The sequence below is a fragment of the Galleria mellonella genome, unplaced genomic scaffold (assembly GCF_026898425.1).
Source record: "Galleria mellonella isolate WM207_F2 unplaced genomic scaffold, CSIRO_AGI_GalMel_v1 utg78, whole genome shotgun sequence".
Lineage (NCBI taxonomy): Eukaryota > Metazoa > Arthropoda > Insecta > Lepidoptera > Pyralidae > Galleria > Galleria mellonella.
Window position 1 is genome coordinate 1,711,678 of NW_026442151.1, and position 17,069 is coordinate 1,728,746.

General features: G+C 32.7%; 1 protein-coding gene across 2 annotated transcripts in view; it reads right to left on the minus strand.

Moving 5' to 3' along the window:
• The window catches only part of LOC113517379 (rotatin-like), a 48,437-nt gene that overhangs the window by 19,860 nt on the left and 11,508 nt on the right, over positions 1 to 17,069 (minus strand). For both annotated transcript variants that reach the window (XM_052901393.1, XM_052901392.1), the window contains exons 13-22: positions 16,623 to 16,747; positions 15,645 to 15,859; positions 14,876 to 15,012; positions 9,178 to 9,387; positions 8,432 to 8,699; positions 7,660 to 7,832; positions 6,905 to 7,171; positions 6,283 to 6,503; positions 4,305 to 4,449; positions 2,579 to 2,709 (exon numbers count right to left, since the gene is read on the minus strand). In XM_052901393.1, the coding sequence (XP_052757353.1) occupies positions 2,579 to 2,709; positions 4,305 to 4,449; positions 6,283 to 6,503; positions 6,905 to 7,171; positions 7,660 to 7,832; positions 8,432 to 8,699; positions 9,178 to 9,387; positions 14,876 to 15,012; positions 15,645 to 15,859; positions 16,623 to 16,747 (1,892 nt within the window). The remainder of the gene's footprint in view (positions 1 to 2,578; positions 2,710 to 4,304; positions 4,450 to 6,282; positions 6,504 to 6,904; positions 7,172 to 7,659; positions 7,833 to 8,431; positions 8,700 to 9,177; positions 9,388 to 14,875; positions 15,013 to 15,644; positions 15,860 to 16,622; positions 16,748 to 17,069) is intronic.

Genomic DNA, 17,069 nt, shown 5'->3' on the forward strand with positions numbered 1-17,069 from the left:
TAAATTAACTCTATATACTTATATATTCTTTAGAGAATATATGATGTATATAAAACAATATTTGATTTACATTGAATAAAAATATTGTTTTATATAAAGACGTAATTAATCAGGATTCCATTTTGTAACTAATATGAGATTTTATCAGCCTTCCATAATCCTGGTCATTTGATATATTATTGCAATTAAAAATCCAAGTTATGTAACTACGCTTATTTCGTATAGGTACAGGTTGTTAGCTACCAACAATGTTAACATTACTGGCAATACTTATTGAAATTCTAAATGTAATGTATATGAAGTCATTACATACATATTAAATCGCTGTATTTAATACAAATAGTGTTATGAGCTCATTTGTTTTATAAATCTATAACCAGATTATTTACGTTTCAAAATATTATAAATATTCAACAATAGCATGTTTTCACATTGAACCCCTAAAATATAAACATTTTTGTTATGAGTAGAAAGTAAGTAAAACTGAAACGATGAATCCGTATTAATTTTTAATTCCATTTGTAAATAAATCATATCTTTTTTTAGGACTTAGTCAAAGTATGTAATCATTATTTTAAATTTATAGTTTACACACCAAATTCTGCTAATATAAATTATGTAAAATTTGAATAAATTTTAATTATCCAACATATTTTATTCAATCTAAATTTAGATTAAACTAGATTCAGACATTAATAATAGTTAATGAATGTTCAATATAACATACACAAATTGCCGCGTGTAATATAACAAACAAATAATGTGTAAATAGAAATGTGACATGTATCAGCCGTTAATTGTCGAGTGCTGGACATAGGCCTTCGTAGAGAATTTTGCCAGAAGTTGCCACGCTTGGCAGGCGGGTTGGCAACCGCGATCACGCCTTGGATTTTAAGAGGGACGCTGCTGCCCAGCTGTCGATCATTAAGTCCTCTTAGCCGCCTCTTACGACACCCACCGGAAAGAAAAGAGTGGCCTATTCTATGCCGGGCTCATAAGGCGAGTCAAAAACTTGAAGGGATATTTTTAACATTCTTATATTTATATATTTTCCAAGCCTTTTGTATATTCAAATACTCCCAAGTTCATCATCATATATATCATAAATCATCATCATATCAGCTTTTAACTGTCCACTGCTGAACATAAGCCTGTCCCTTGGAGGGTTTTGCCAATAGTTGCCACGCTTAGCATGCGGATTGCCAACTGCAGTTAGGCTTTGGAGATGTTGAAGAGGACCGCTGCTGCCCATCCCTCGTCTTTCCTTAATCGCCTCTTACGACACCCACGAGAAAGGAAAAGGTGGCCTATTCTATGCCAGAACCACACGGCAACTATAAACACCTACTAATAAATTGTACTATGTTAAAATAAATTACATATATAATACATAAATAAAATCAAAAGCATGCTCATTCGAAAATATTTGAAAATGCATAATGCAGAATTATTTAAAAATATTCTTGTTTGTTTACAAGCGATAAACACAAACCATTATTATCTATACTGAAAAAAACGATGTGGGTGGCTGTCATTAAACTCAATGTTTGTGGTCTCAATCACATACATAATTTATAGATCGTAACCACTGTAATCGGTACCATTGTAAAGGTCCACACAATAAGCAATAGTAGTAATTCGTATATTTATTACTCTGTGACAAGTACGAGTATACTATGCACTGCAAGAAAAGCAATACCAATCGTAATAAAACATATAAATGATGGACGAGATATTTCGTAAATACAGTACTTTGAAAATATTTGAATTTAAAACGCAGATTCTTGTCTAAAAATGAATTTTGCTTTGCAACAGTTTTTTGCCCCATAATGAAAACTTACGAATCCAGTCGTCACAAAATTAAAATATACACGCAACACACAAATAAACTCTTTCAATTACAAAACAGTTATCTAAAGACTGTAAATAGAATTGTCGATGTAATGGTGGAATACAGACATAAAAAAATACAGAAAAATTGATAGCTTAAAGGAGGTTTTTAATTCACCTGTTTTAGAAGTGACTTAAAAATAAATTTCTAGCATTTTTCAATTGTCTTAAACTATTTTATAAGCTCTCTTATTTCAGCAATCATATTTACACATATCCCTTGGTTCATCCACATACATATCACGTCTCATAGATGTAGGTTCCGGTCTTACCGATGACGCCATACACCACCTTGATTTTAGACTTCAAGCTATCCTTCTGCTATTTTTTTAAAACGATTTTTTTAACGAGGAAACGTAATAAACAATTATACTCATTTATAGGAAATTACAGATAGCAGGGTATGTGTTTTGGATTCAAACTAGTAAACTATATATCATGTTATAATATAAAAAAACTACAGTAGATATGTGATAATAAAACTGGCCTATTTTGAAAATATTTAAAATTATCTATTTCGACAAAATCATTAGAGTTTTAACTAAAAATAATATTGTAAAAATATCATTAATACAGTACATTCGTAATGTTTATGTACGCAGCGAACATGAAGGTCACAAAAATAATATACCAAATTATACGTTTCTAACAGCAATATTAAACTATTTTCTAACATGCAATCACTTACATCGGAGTGCGGGGAAGACCGCGCAGCTATAGCGGCGAGTAAATTTCCGGCGGCTGCCCGTACCACGTTAGCTTCATGCTGCTCGCAAAATATACGGCAGGCATAAAGCGACAAGGACTCTTCGGGAATTGCTAATGAAAAAACAGAATGCATATTAAAATTTAATTTTCAGAGATTATCAATTAATGAGGCGAATAAAAATAAAATGTAACTATGAATTACACATTTCGAGATACTGTAAGTGAAATATGTCCTATTGAAAAATTATTAGAATCATAATTCGCAGAAATTATAATACGAGTACGATGTACTCATATAGTTATATATATTTACCAGCGGTTTTGCGCGTGTGCATCAATAGATATATAAAGTATCCTGTTTTATGTTACAATATAAACTACCTTTATATCAAATTTAATTAAAATAAGTTCAGCAGTTTTTGCGTGATAAATTATTTAGTCCACTTAATATATTTTTAATTATTAATATAATGTAAATAATCAATGTGATTCCGAATAAAATTTCATGCCAAAAGATATTTTTGCAGAATATATCAAACAATAAAAAAGAAGATTTTGTTACTTGATATCTATTTTTAAATGAATTTTTATATTTAATAATTATAAAACATTAAATTGTTGTAAATTGTACAAATGCAAGAGCATTTATTTAGACGAGTAAACAAGAATTCTTGGAGATAATGGATATACACCTACCATCGTCATCTCAATTCGATTCGAAACCGGATACTGTTTATTTTTTAGGTAAGAACCACGCAGACAGAACAATTTTTGTAACTTGATTGACAATTATCTTTAATCATCTACTATAATTTCATGAACAATGTTAAGCATTACACAAAAATACGTTTACATACTTTTTTATTACGTTAACATACTTATTTACTTCATGTCATTTTTTTCTTACATTTTTAAATTGTTCAATGATTAAGGAAAGCCTTATCATTGATTCCCAAAGCCAAAAATGAAGGAAGAGTGTAAAGGTAAAAAAGATGTAAGGGAAAATCTTACCAAATCTCATGTATAAAGAGGATGGTTAAATAAAAATATCATATCAACATTTTATTCTCCACTTATTTTATAAAAAAAAGTAATGCATAAAGAAAATAAGTCATAAAACTTTCATAGAATGAAGCAAAATATATCAATATATTAAATACATTTTATTACTTTAAATCTCAAATTCTCATCTCACCAAGGAATAAGACGGAAGGAATAAATACCTTAGGAACTGTTAATCATTATTACTGAATTTGTTATACCTTCTCTTTTGCATCTTGTATATCAATATATATCACTATAGTTATATATACTGATATAATCTTTGTAGAATAAAAACTATAGTTTATTTTATATTTTTGTTTTTATTAACGGATGTGATCTCTTTGATGCTATTGTTAGAAAAATATAACCTATCTTTAATATGATACGACAACTAATAATATTTCAAATAATACTCGTCATGTAAGAATATGGACACCGCAACATATAATTATGTAATAATTATGACTGTGACATAAATATATATTAACTATCTGTATCTCACGAATTCGGCCGTAGTCATATGGTGCTGTTGAATAACTTGTAAACTTCCTGGAAAAAAAATATCGAATCCTACTGGTAATTCCAAAGATTAATGCGTTTACATAAACAAACTCTTCTGCTTAATTATATTAAATGTACGTGTAGATTGTAGTAACATTTACCCTGCAAGAGGTGTGGTAGTAGCTGCACGTGGTGAAGCACACAAGTCATAAGCTGTAGCGCGGCGGCGCGCAAACATGCGCATGCGCCGCTCCCGCAACTTGCTACTGCACGCATCACCTCCTCGGTCCAACAATCACACCATCTCTGTTTTAGGGGAAAATATTATTTCATGTTCAGTTCCTACCTTCGCAACCCACAGTACTTTTTTCTCATTGGCTTACTTTATCTGCTTTTATTTAGCATTAATTCCTAAACCAAACATAACAACTTTATTTAATACATTGTAATCGTACGTTTAATCCAGTTGTTATTTACAGAATTAATACTTATTATTGTCAATAGACCAATACATACACTTTATCAATATATATATACAAAAACAAGCTTTACATTTTTATTTTACTTAGATATAAGATTATAAACTGTTGATACAAGGACAGTTTTTGCTAATTATAGAATAACTACATCATGGTAATTACTAATTTCTTATCATTAGAGTCGTGTGATTTTTGATATTAGTAATAATAATTGCATTCTCCTCAAGAATGTTTTCAATTTTCCTTTATCAAGAATAATGCACAATTATCAGATAAAGGCAGATTCGTAGAAAGATTGAAAGAATGTTGCAAGTGACGAATCACTTCGAAATATTAAGAATTCTATTTCATTGATTAATTGTCATGAATCATACAAGTTCAACATTTATGTAGACAGCTGAAAACGTGAGTGAAACAAAAATGTAAATTGACTGCATTTTTCGCATATAGCTTCTCATTTAAGCCACTATGCGTAGCCATAGCTTGTTAACTATAGCTACGAACTTGAGTAAAATCGACATAAATAATTATATATTAGAATAGAGTTTTCTTCTTTAAAAATTTAAACACGTAATAGTAAAAAATTTTACTGCATAAAATCACTTTATATTATAAATAAAAAGTTTATTATTCGGTTAACTACATGAAAAAATCATAATAAAATTCACAAAGTCTATGTCATATGCAGACATAGCAACTATGTAAAATATGATACATATACAAAATATATAATATAAATATATATTCGTATATGATTACTTCTATTTAATATCTGTCAATTGTGATTATAAAAAAATCTCGACTATGATCTCCGAGGAGTATTTAGATGCATATGTGGACCATTACTGTTGTGGTGAAAGTAAATTTGATATGCCCACATTTCGCTGGCCTTACCTAATACACAAGCATAGCGTTATCACTTGAACTAACAACGTTATTATAAATCCCTTAATAATTTATATTAAAATCCATACAAGACAGAATATTTAGCGCGATCGCATTTTTATTACTCAAATCAAAAATAATTACAATTACCTACCTCACGTAGTAGATTAATTGTGCTATTTATCATAGTATACTTATGATAATGTCAAATTAATATATAGGCATAATTATACACCATTTCAGTAGATTACAGATTAGAACAATATCAGGGGCAGACAATCACATCAATTATTTAAGCTTCAAATTATAATAAGTATCCTTTATGAGAAACTAGAAAACCATCTAAAGACTTAATCTAGTAAACCGAGACCCGAAATAAGCATATACATATGCATCAATATATTAAAAATAGTAAATACTCATCTTTTACGCAGTCTTCCATAGAATAGAGAAATGCGTCATCATTATATATAATATACGAATGTAAAAAAATAATAAAAGATATATATTTATGTATATTTCGTATTTTTCTTCTACTCTACATCACCTTCGATTATCTCTGCACTTCCCAAACGTTAGCTGGTAGAGACTACCATTCGCCACGTTTTGTACCACGATTTATTGATAAATAAATTAAATAAATAAATATTGCTTTCTTTTCACTACGTCAAAAAGTTCATCAACACATATACAAACACTTAAGTATTATTGAACAAGAAATACATGACAATTGAGATGTTTCAGTTTAAATTAAAAAGTTTTCTACAACACATACCTGTACTGGTATCTGTTCCTCGTGAATCTGTCGCATCAGAGCGAGCAACCCAAGCAGTGCATCCAACCTACATGCCTGTCCTTTACAGCCGCCACCTGCAGCGCAACCGCTAAGTGTTCTCGTCATAACTTGTAAGCATTGTAGCAGCGTATCTTCAGACAGTTTGCAGTAGCGAGAATTCAAGACGTATCGTATGCAGCGCATTAACTCATTCAAGTATCCTAAAATGCAATATTGCATATAATTATAAGTATTAGTCGCGACATAATGCGTGAGTTCTTCAACATATGTTATTACCTAACCTCCTTATTAAAAATAAAAAAATAAAAACACCAGTCGTAAATTTTAATTATTGAAATAATTTTCTTTTAAACAATATTCTGAAGTAGTTGTTTCTTACGGCTTTGATTGTTTTCCACGCGAACCATTGTATAAAATGTCCTATACGTTAAGATAAAACCAATGTATCAAATTAAATTCAAATTCATTCAACCATTTAAACTTTACCAGCCTCCACATTTATACTATTAGTAAGATTTAAAAAACAGTAAAAAAAAAACAATAAAGGTAAAAATACAGAGAATACAGAGAGAATCATAGTTTTATTTAATAAAGTACACACCCAGCATATGAAAATTTTTCAAATCGATCTTCTCCAAACAGGCTAACAAGATCTTCAATAAACTCTCCAGTTTGCCGCTATCGTAATCATCGTATTCCAGGAGCATCACACAACGGAGTATGACTTTGACGATGTGAACGTGCAGCTGTGTCACCTCAATGTTCTCTTGCGGCGTCTGTTGAGGGTGCAGCTGGTCGCGGCTCAGTAACGATATGACGACAGAGTCACTCCCGATAAAGTAGGATTTTATCCACGACATCGTTGCGGCTAATAAATAAAAATAAAGAGATAGGTAACGAATGAATTTATGAACACAATTTATTTACATAGGAAATAAAAACAAACACTATAAATAAAGTAGATAATAATACGGTCTTACTGTTGAACGCAATCTTATAAAAAGTAAATATTATTGGGCAGTCAGTATAATTGACATACATCTAGTATGTATGGTACTTAGCGAAAAAAAATTATTCTAATCAAATAACCAGTGATATGAACTTCCTCAAGAGAGCATCTAGTTCAGGAAAATATAATTGACCTAACACACTCTTTATCGAATCCCCATTTAGTCAATATAAAATTCATCAATTTAGAATCTCCGCTTCAACAAACATAGTAATTCTTAATGATAAGCATTCTAAATTCGTTATTCTTTATTCAAATAAAGAATAGCGAATTTAGAATGCTTATCATTTATATGTTGTCAACAACATGATTGTATAGAACACGGTACAGTAGATAGCAAAACTCACGATCACTGGGTACGTTATCCATATAAACGAGTATGAACTGCATAAGCGCGATGAGCAACGTGGAATCGCGTGAAGATGCAGGAGGCGCTGCGAGGAACCGCCGCGTGTGGTGCCACGGCAACGCGGCCAACTCCGCACCGGTCACACACGACGACGGTAGTAAATTCAAGTAACTACGAAAATTTGTAACTCATTATTATTATTATTTCAGCCGTTAACTATCCACTGCTGGACATAAGCCTTCCCCATAAGGGGAGTTTTGCTAGTAGTTGCCAGGCTTGGCAGGCGGGATAGCAACCGCAGTTAGGCGTTTAGAGATCTTTTAAAAGGGACGTTGCTGCCCATCCCTCGCTCTTCCTTAGTCTTCTCTGAACGACACCCACGGAAAAGGGGTGACCCGTTCTATGCCGAGGCACACACGGCGACTCTTTATGTTAGTGGTAGTAACTCTTTATGTTATATTACAATGTAAACGACCAAGGCGATATTTTAAACTTTTCTAAGCTGCAACTATAATAGTCCTTTATAGTACGATACTGTAGCCATGAGAGTCAAGTTACTAGAGTACGATAATATGAAATTTTCGAAATATTTTTGAAAAAAATTAATAAGTTATACTTTACCAATCACTGCAATCAAGACTCGATAATACATACCAAATATCTCTCCATGCATTTCCAGTATCGAATGCTTCAAGGAAAAATGCTGTTCAATAAACACAATAGTACTAACAAGATAGGTTCAAATTATGTCACAGTTATATCTTAATTACCTTTCGAGAACGTTGAGCGCGTCATTGACCTGCCTATGGGAAGTAGCGTTTTCGAGTGCTAATAAGGTGTCAGAAGCGGCGCGGAGCGGACAGGCGGCTTGTAGCGCACACAGATCGCTGGGCGTCGGCCGCAGGGACAGCGGGGCCGGCGGAGCGTCCTGGGACGGACTCAAGGGACCCCGAAGCAACCGAGCGACACCATTATAATAGCTGCACCACCAACGAACGCGGATTGCGGCTCGCCATGACTCCTCACTAAGTAGCCATTCTGCGAATAAGGGTCATATAGTACTTTTACTTTTTCCGAGAACTTGTTATTATTATAAAACATAATTAATATATATTACAGTGGAAATTAATATAATAATATACAAAGTAATATTATTTCATACTAACATCAGTTTCATTTAAAGGCATTTTCATAAACGGATTGGTTAAGCCTGTTCGTAAATTGGACTAATACCTAGTTATGATATATTGCATTTTATTATCTTGTGTTGACGTAACAAACAGAGGAATATTCATATTTTAAAATGACTCAGAAATGACAGCTCTAGCTTCCCTAGATTATTTATAGAAAACAAAAGTCAATATTTTTACTTTTCGAGTATACATTAGTAATTCAATGAGGCAAGAAATAATCTTCAACACTCAGTTTTATGTGTATCGTATATAGACTGTATAGGACCAATGTTCCGTTGAGAAATGTATATAAATATGTATGTATATGTGTGATAACCACTGACCTATAGAAGAATGCTCTGCATTGGGACTGGTATGCCAGTAAGTGCTGGCGACGAATGGTAGCACAGTTCGCTGGTAGACCGCGGCGGGAAGCGCGGGCACACGGCGCCGTTCTGACAGCTCCTGTAGCGCGAAACCCGCCCACGCTGTCAGCGACAACACCTGCGCCGACATAGCCACCACAGACTCGTGGGCCGGGAATACCAGGATCACTGGTGGGAAATCGAGGAATAAATATCTGGGTACCATCGTTAGACGTGTGTTGAGCTAATACATAGGTTTACAATGGACCAATTTTTTTCATGCCTCATTCACTGCCGTGTAGTCCTAGATAGAATGGATCCCCTTTTTCTTTCCCGTTGGTATCATAAAAGACAACTAAGGGTACTTAATGGTAGAGAGGTAGCACCGTTCCTCTAAAAAGATCACCAAAAACTTAACTGCGGTTGCCAAGCGTGGCAAATACTAGCAAAACGCAAAAAAATAGGTGTATCTTTAGCCTATCTTCAGCAATGGAAAGTAACGATTGATAAATGATGATGATGATACCTCGTTTACACTCTATTCAATTCTACAGAGACGAGCAAAAAAAGTACGTGAAATAGTGAAAAAAGCTAATAATGTAAACACGTCTATCTCGCTAACAATGTTCCTCGTCGAAAACAGTTTTTGTACAGACAGAAGTTTAAACGTAATTAAAAATATATACTTAAAATTGTAAGTGCTTATAAATACACCGGCCACAAAATGAGCGGCCGAAGTATGTGATGGTCCCCCCCTTTGCACCCCTTATAATAACTACCCTCTAAACTAAGCTACACATGGAAAACCTACAAAGCCTAAGAAAAGCCTACGAAGGCTTTCTAATGAAATCTATGAAAATATAATGAAAATCTACCCTAAAGAAAGGCCTAACACTCTCAATATAACCCCATACCTATATTGTATTATACACCCCAAACAACCTATGAATCATATAAACCCTTACAATAAATACATAATATTGAACAGATCTTATAATAGAACACTTGATCATTTGGCCAAATAAATAAATGTGTGATCGTCTAGAAATGTAGGACCCGTTGTGTGTGTAATAACCAAAAGGTTCTTTAATTGGTATATGATAGGAGTTAAATAATGAAGATAATTGATAAAGCTTTAAGGATTAAGAATAATTAATGAATTATACTCATAATTCATGTAACTAGGAAGTTATGTTATTTTAATAGTAAATTACAGTATAACTGTAATAATAAAAAAAAAAAAAAAATGGGGGAGCGGTCGGGCCCCTCACATCTCTCCAGTGGAAGACTTTCCAACTATCTATAACTCTTCCTCCTAAAAGGAAAATACTATTTATTAATGCACTCTGATGGTAATAAGGGAATGAGTATTCTCAGTTCCAAACCAAACATAAGTACATTTACTTCAACATTACAGTGGCTCCACCAGTTATATGCTTCCAGTATAAATTGGTGTTTGCCAGAGGCAAAAAGTTGAACTGAAATCCCAGGATCATCCGACACGAGAGCTTACTCATGGGCGATGACCCTTTCAGTACTATATGGCGAGATAGAGATCACCCACTAACAGTACGAAACTGGTCACCCTGTTACAGCTTACTCAATGGGGGCGCGGCTCCACAAGAGATCAGACCAAGAAGCGAGATCACCCAGACACCAGAACCTACTTTGATGGGACATAACCCTTCGGCCCTATAATGTGACATTAGAGATCACCTGTGAAGACAGTCCGAGAGAGATGAAGATTTGTGTGATAGGGGATACCTTCCACACCCTGGAATTGGCCAAGCCATATAATGTTGATAATTGCTATATCATAACATAGCATTGTCAATTTAATATTATTTACTTAATACCAAGAATACTCAAGGTTCAAGTTATATCTGTTGATTGCGGCTCGCCACGAGTAGTCCCACCCACTAAGAGCTACTAAAAGTAATTCTATTGAATGAACTATAAGTCCAGTCAATTATATATAATATTATTGTTGATTAACCACATTGTGAATTAACCAATTATTTATTCAGAGAGATATATCTAAAGGAACTATATATTAAAAGACACTGATTAATCACATATATAACAATTCTCGTGAAATAACCAGTTGGGTTTTCTATAAGTTTGAGGACACTAAGTCCAACAAGCTATTATTGTGTTGAGAGTAATAGAGATCTTTTGTAATATTTGTAGACTTTTGATTAATCACATTGTGAAATAATCAGATTAAATAATTATGTAGCTTTATAGAGAGGACTATAAGTCATAATTGGTTGTTGTCATAAGTACTGATAAATTACACATTAAAGTGCCAGGTCAATTATTATATATAGGTATATAGGAAGGACAATAAGTCCTATTTGTGTATGTTGTAGTAGTAGGGGCAATATATTGCATAATTATAATGTGAAAGATATAGATTAAATATATATTTGTATAGAAAGGACAGTAAGTCCCATACAATTATTGTAGCTGTACTATAGCTATACTATATCTACTTCCTTTTAGTGTCTTAGTAAACCTATTTACTAAGAGGATTTCTGTTTTTAATCAAGTGTTCTAGTGTTTAAATTTCATGATTAAATAAGAAATTAGGTCTTTAAATAATTATCATATCATTTAAGTGAAATTTTTCATATAAATAATTCCAATATTTCCCCTACAGTTATTAAAAATAACAGAAAATTATATAAATTTTCATAGACTTAGATATAGAATCATTGTATAATCTCCTTTTGTTTGACATTTGTCACATTAATGAAGTATTGAATGACGTATTGATGTATTGAATTGAATTTTGATTATCTATCACAACTGTCAACGTAACAAATACTAGCAAGTTTGTTTATTTGTATTTTTTTAATATAATTAAATATAAAATCATCATATATCAACCGTAATATACAACTAAATTATCAGTGACATAAATAATCATGGTTTACACCAGTAATAATTAATAGTATCCAGTAATGCTGCAGTTTTATATTCATATCAGTAGCCAAGCTTACTTTCAAATTCAAGAATGAACAGAAGATTAGAAGCTTAACATTCTTATTGCAATTGTACTTGCAATAATATATACATACAGTCTAATTATCAAGAACATTCCTCAAATACATGTGATGAAGATTTCCCAATATGCTATCTATTTGATTCCTAACCTCTAATGTAAATTTATTAAAGAAGTGAATAATCAGTGTTAGTGTTTGCTTTATTAATATTTAAAGTAATTGTCCTAACTTGATATTAATAGGATAATATCTCCCTGGATACAGTCCGACATAAACATATAACTCAATAATTAAATTTATAAAATACTAATATTATATTTTACTACTTGTATATCTCCATACTATTCCCATAAAATATTCAAAACATGTATATTAAATATAAATCCAGTAAATATTCATTAATATTAACCCTGTCTGAACTTGTCTAGTCAATATAACATGAACAAACAACACACATATATTTGGACAACTTCCTTTCTAAATATGAGTAAAATCCATAGCTTCACAAGGCAGACAGTACCAATTGTATACTGACCCTCATACCTAGTTAAGAGTAACTATAGTCAGAGAATCTTTTAGTACTTTTATTACCATTAGGAAATTAATACCTATAATATATAATTAAATATTCTTAGTAATCAGTAATACACACAGAATTGTTATTATCAGCTTGCTTACTACAACAAAATCAATATTAAAGTTTATAATAAATCAAGACAAAATATCTATTTAAACAATATTGTTTACCATAAACACCCCACAGTCACATGAATTTATCTAGTAACACAATTAATAATGTATTAAAAGTATTACATTCACATAATATCATAACAGTTAAGCTGTCTCTTTGTACATGTGTGTAAAACAAATCCCCACATGTAGTCATGGATAATCAAATATAGACTAAGAATCATTAGTCATTGGGAATGGTATGAAAACACTTCACCATGAAGCGTTAAGTATGAACAGATATTCCAAACCAACACTGTAATAGTGTAATAAATACAAATATTTCATCATCATCATCGTCTCAACCATCACCAACCCACGACTGAACACAGGCAATTTCCACCGACTGACACAAGGAACGGCTCCACAATACACATAAAACAGTCACTCCAAACAATGGAGGTAGCCCACACCGCGCATTCACATCGCCACCAATAACCCCTCTCTCTCATCAATGGCTGTTTCCCCAGCAATGAGACCAGACCATAGTCACTTTAGTCTATTATCCTCAATAAATAAATACTTTATAATAACTAGATATGAAACTAGTTCAATAGTTGATTCAATAAGTATTTTCCAAACTGGACAATTAGAACATTGAATGTAATGAAGTTCTATCAAACGACCATATAATTGGATTTTGTATAATGAATAACGTAAGTACGTAAATTATATTGATGTAAACTTTGTTCAAATGTGATTGCATTTAACGATATACGCATTACCTAAAGGTATATGGACTAATAGTTGTTGGGAAAAATATTAAGTATAGACTTTGCCTGTGATCACAGTCAAAAATCTAACTACGTAGTAATAAATGGAACAAGCTCACCGGATTCTCCAGTCTTCTATTGATTAATTTCACACACTTAATCCATAGTGATACACTAAGATCTCAAACCCCTTCATCGAAAGTCCCTCCTAGATCTATATCCTAGTTATTTTTTTATTTTATTGCGCCATCCCTAAAACACGACTCCCCCGCCATCCTTTTTTTTCTTTTTCTTTTTCATTGCGCAATTCCTAAAAAGCGACTCCCCGCCATTTTCCTTTTTTTTTTTTTTTTCTTTTTTTATTTATTCCTAAAACCGACTCCCGCGCGCCCGCCGATCTGCCGGCTCTCCTCTTTTTCTTTTTTTCTCACCTAGTAACGTCATAGATTATCTCACCGAATTGATATTTCAATAATGATGCCCATTATTCGAACTGAACTTTTCTTCAAATTCAATTTAATTATATGTTAACGTATTTTGGTATTTTCTATTAAATTGATTATCGAATTTATAAAACTTTAAAGACTCTCATAAACCTTATTAAACTGTGTTGTATGCATCCTTTTTACACCTGATGATAAAAAGTAAACTATAATTTGGTTATATATAAGATATAATATATTTTTGTTTAATTTATTTAATTTTCTTGTGACATCCACTACTTTTTCAAAGAAAACACATCAAAGGAGTTTTCCTTCTGTGTCAATATTTCATATATGGTAACGTCTTCTCTATACGCTATTGTGAACCTTGACTTTAAAGTTTGTTTAAAAATATATACTTAAAATTGTAAGTGCTTATAAATACTTATGGTATTAAACCTATTGTACTATAGGCGAACCGTCACAAGTATAAGCACGTAATTGATTTATGGTCAATATGCAAATTTAGATTAGAAAGACAATTGAGACAATAATATACGACGTATCAATTTCTGAAACATTTCCATCAATATCTACATATATGTAAATCTTTACTTATATTATAAATACATAAGTTTGTTTGTTTGTTTATTACGTCTTAGCACCGCAACGGCTCATTTTATTACTATATGTATTATATGAGATGGAGAAGAATATAGGCTACTTTGTGTCTCAGTTAGTCAATACATCCCGGTCAACGAACGAAGTCACTGGTAAAATCTAGTATATAAAAAACTGAACTTACCTCTAATCAATAATGTCGCCAAGTCTGGTATCTTCATCAAATTGTGGCGACTAGCAAAACAGACACTATTTAGTATGGATACACAGCTAATAGCGCATTCGGGGAAGGCGAGATAATCATCCACCATAAGCGACAGTCTGTAATTAAAAAAAAATACGTCAAAGTTACATGGCATTCAAACTATACTACCTTACGTACACGGAATGGCACGTACAATACCTACCTGCAATCAATGTAACAATACCTACCATACCATACCATATCATACAGGGGGGAAAGGGATTATTAACAATGAAGTTTGACAGCCCCATTGCTAGCAATATGCCTTATTAGGTCGACCTCCTCGTGGTTCCCCCTGGAAACCATCGTGAACAATTCTTGTTGAATTCGTCACGATAGGCTAACTGACCTACTTCATACTGACCTATCATCCTTCACTGGTGCCCCGCCGGTGTATACTGATAGCGCGGGTGGGATTGCCATTCCATTATCATCCATTAAAAAAAACTATATCAGACAGTAACAAAAAGTAAATACGCCTCCCCCATTAAAAAGGGTTTTGCCAGTAGTTGGTAGGCATGTTGCCAAGTACAGTTAGGCTTTGGTAATGTTTTAAGAGGGACGCTTTTGCCCGTATCTCGACCATCAAGTTCACTTAGTCGTTTCTTTCGACACCCACAGGAAAGACAGGGGTGGTCCATTCTATACCGGGGCCATACGACAAAACAATACCTATAATCTTAAATACGCCAATAATAATGAAACTCACCTAAGTATAGCAACAGTGAGACTGAGCCCGTCATGTTGTAGGAAGGTGTCGTGCAACTCCTGCTGTCTCATCATCACGGCCAACTGCTGGAGCGTGCTACGGCGCAGTGACGGCTCCAATGCCATCCGGCCTGAGTGACTCCTTAGTAGAGCACCATCTTCGTCCAAAACTAAATCTTGCTTCAGTACATCCAATATTTGTAGTAGTCCCGTTGTCTTAAATATGTTAATACAATTTAATTTAACACACTTCAGAAAAAAATATTAAACATTATTACTTATTAACGACTGAGTTATATTTATAGTAATAAATGCAGAACAATATTATTTAAAATAAAGATATGTAAAGCTGATGATCATATAAATAATATAATCATATATTGCATACACTGCCTATCAAATTATCTGTGCTTTGTCTATTTTAGATCTTCTAAACTATTCGATTGTAATAAAATGGACATCACAAATAATTATAACAAACATTGTTAATCCTGAAGAAGTAAATGAGAAGACTTTAATGACTTTCCATCAGTTGGGTTTACATGGCTGTGTGGGTCGTCTAAGTCCTCAAGAATGGGAACGCATGGGGGTATCATGGGCGAAACAGTATACTCTGTTATGTCCCATTCTATGTTGTATATGTTGTATAAAAAAAAAAAATTAGATATATTTAAATAATACGAATTATTCAAACGAAAACAAAGTAGTAACCGTCGCCTATAGACATGAGCAGTACCATGGACATAACAGAGTATACTGTTTCGCCCATGATACCCCCCATGCGTTGCCATTCCTGAGGACTCAAATGTTATTCCTCTGTACCCTGTAAATTCACTGCTATATCCCACCCTTCAAACCTTCAAAATAGCCATGCAAATACAACTGCTTCACGGTTGAAACATGAATGGGACAGAGGTACCCAAGCAATCGACTTTTGTACAAAGTCTCCCTCTGGTAAATATTTTTTATGTAAACAAACCTGAGGAGTTTTCGAAGGAGAACTAGAAGAATCTATATTAAAATCGTTAACTTCTACTCTTCTTAAAGCATTCAAAAGTACATCAGATCGTAAGGCTTCTTTTGGAGGTAAATATTTTTCGTCATCTAAAAAATTAATATATTAATTTAAATATTAAAATCGTAATGCATACAAGTATAACAATAAAATCGTCGGTTTAAACTAATAGTTGCATCGTGAATTGTTCATACACGTCTAAAGTAATAACTAGCTAGCGACCCGACTTGGCACGGGTAGTTTCTTACTTTCAGCATTTTTATACCCATCGTAACTTGTAAACAAAAGGTTCTATTCAAATAATTTAAACATTTATTACCTTGTAATCTACCTTGATTATGAAACTATTTAGTTAGATAAATATAAATATTATTATACGAATATCATCACTTTTCGATTTTACCCGTATTT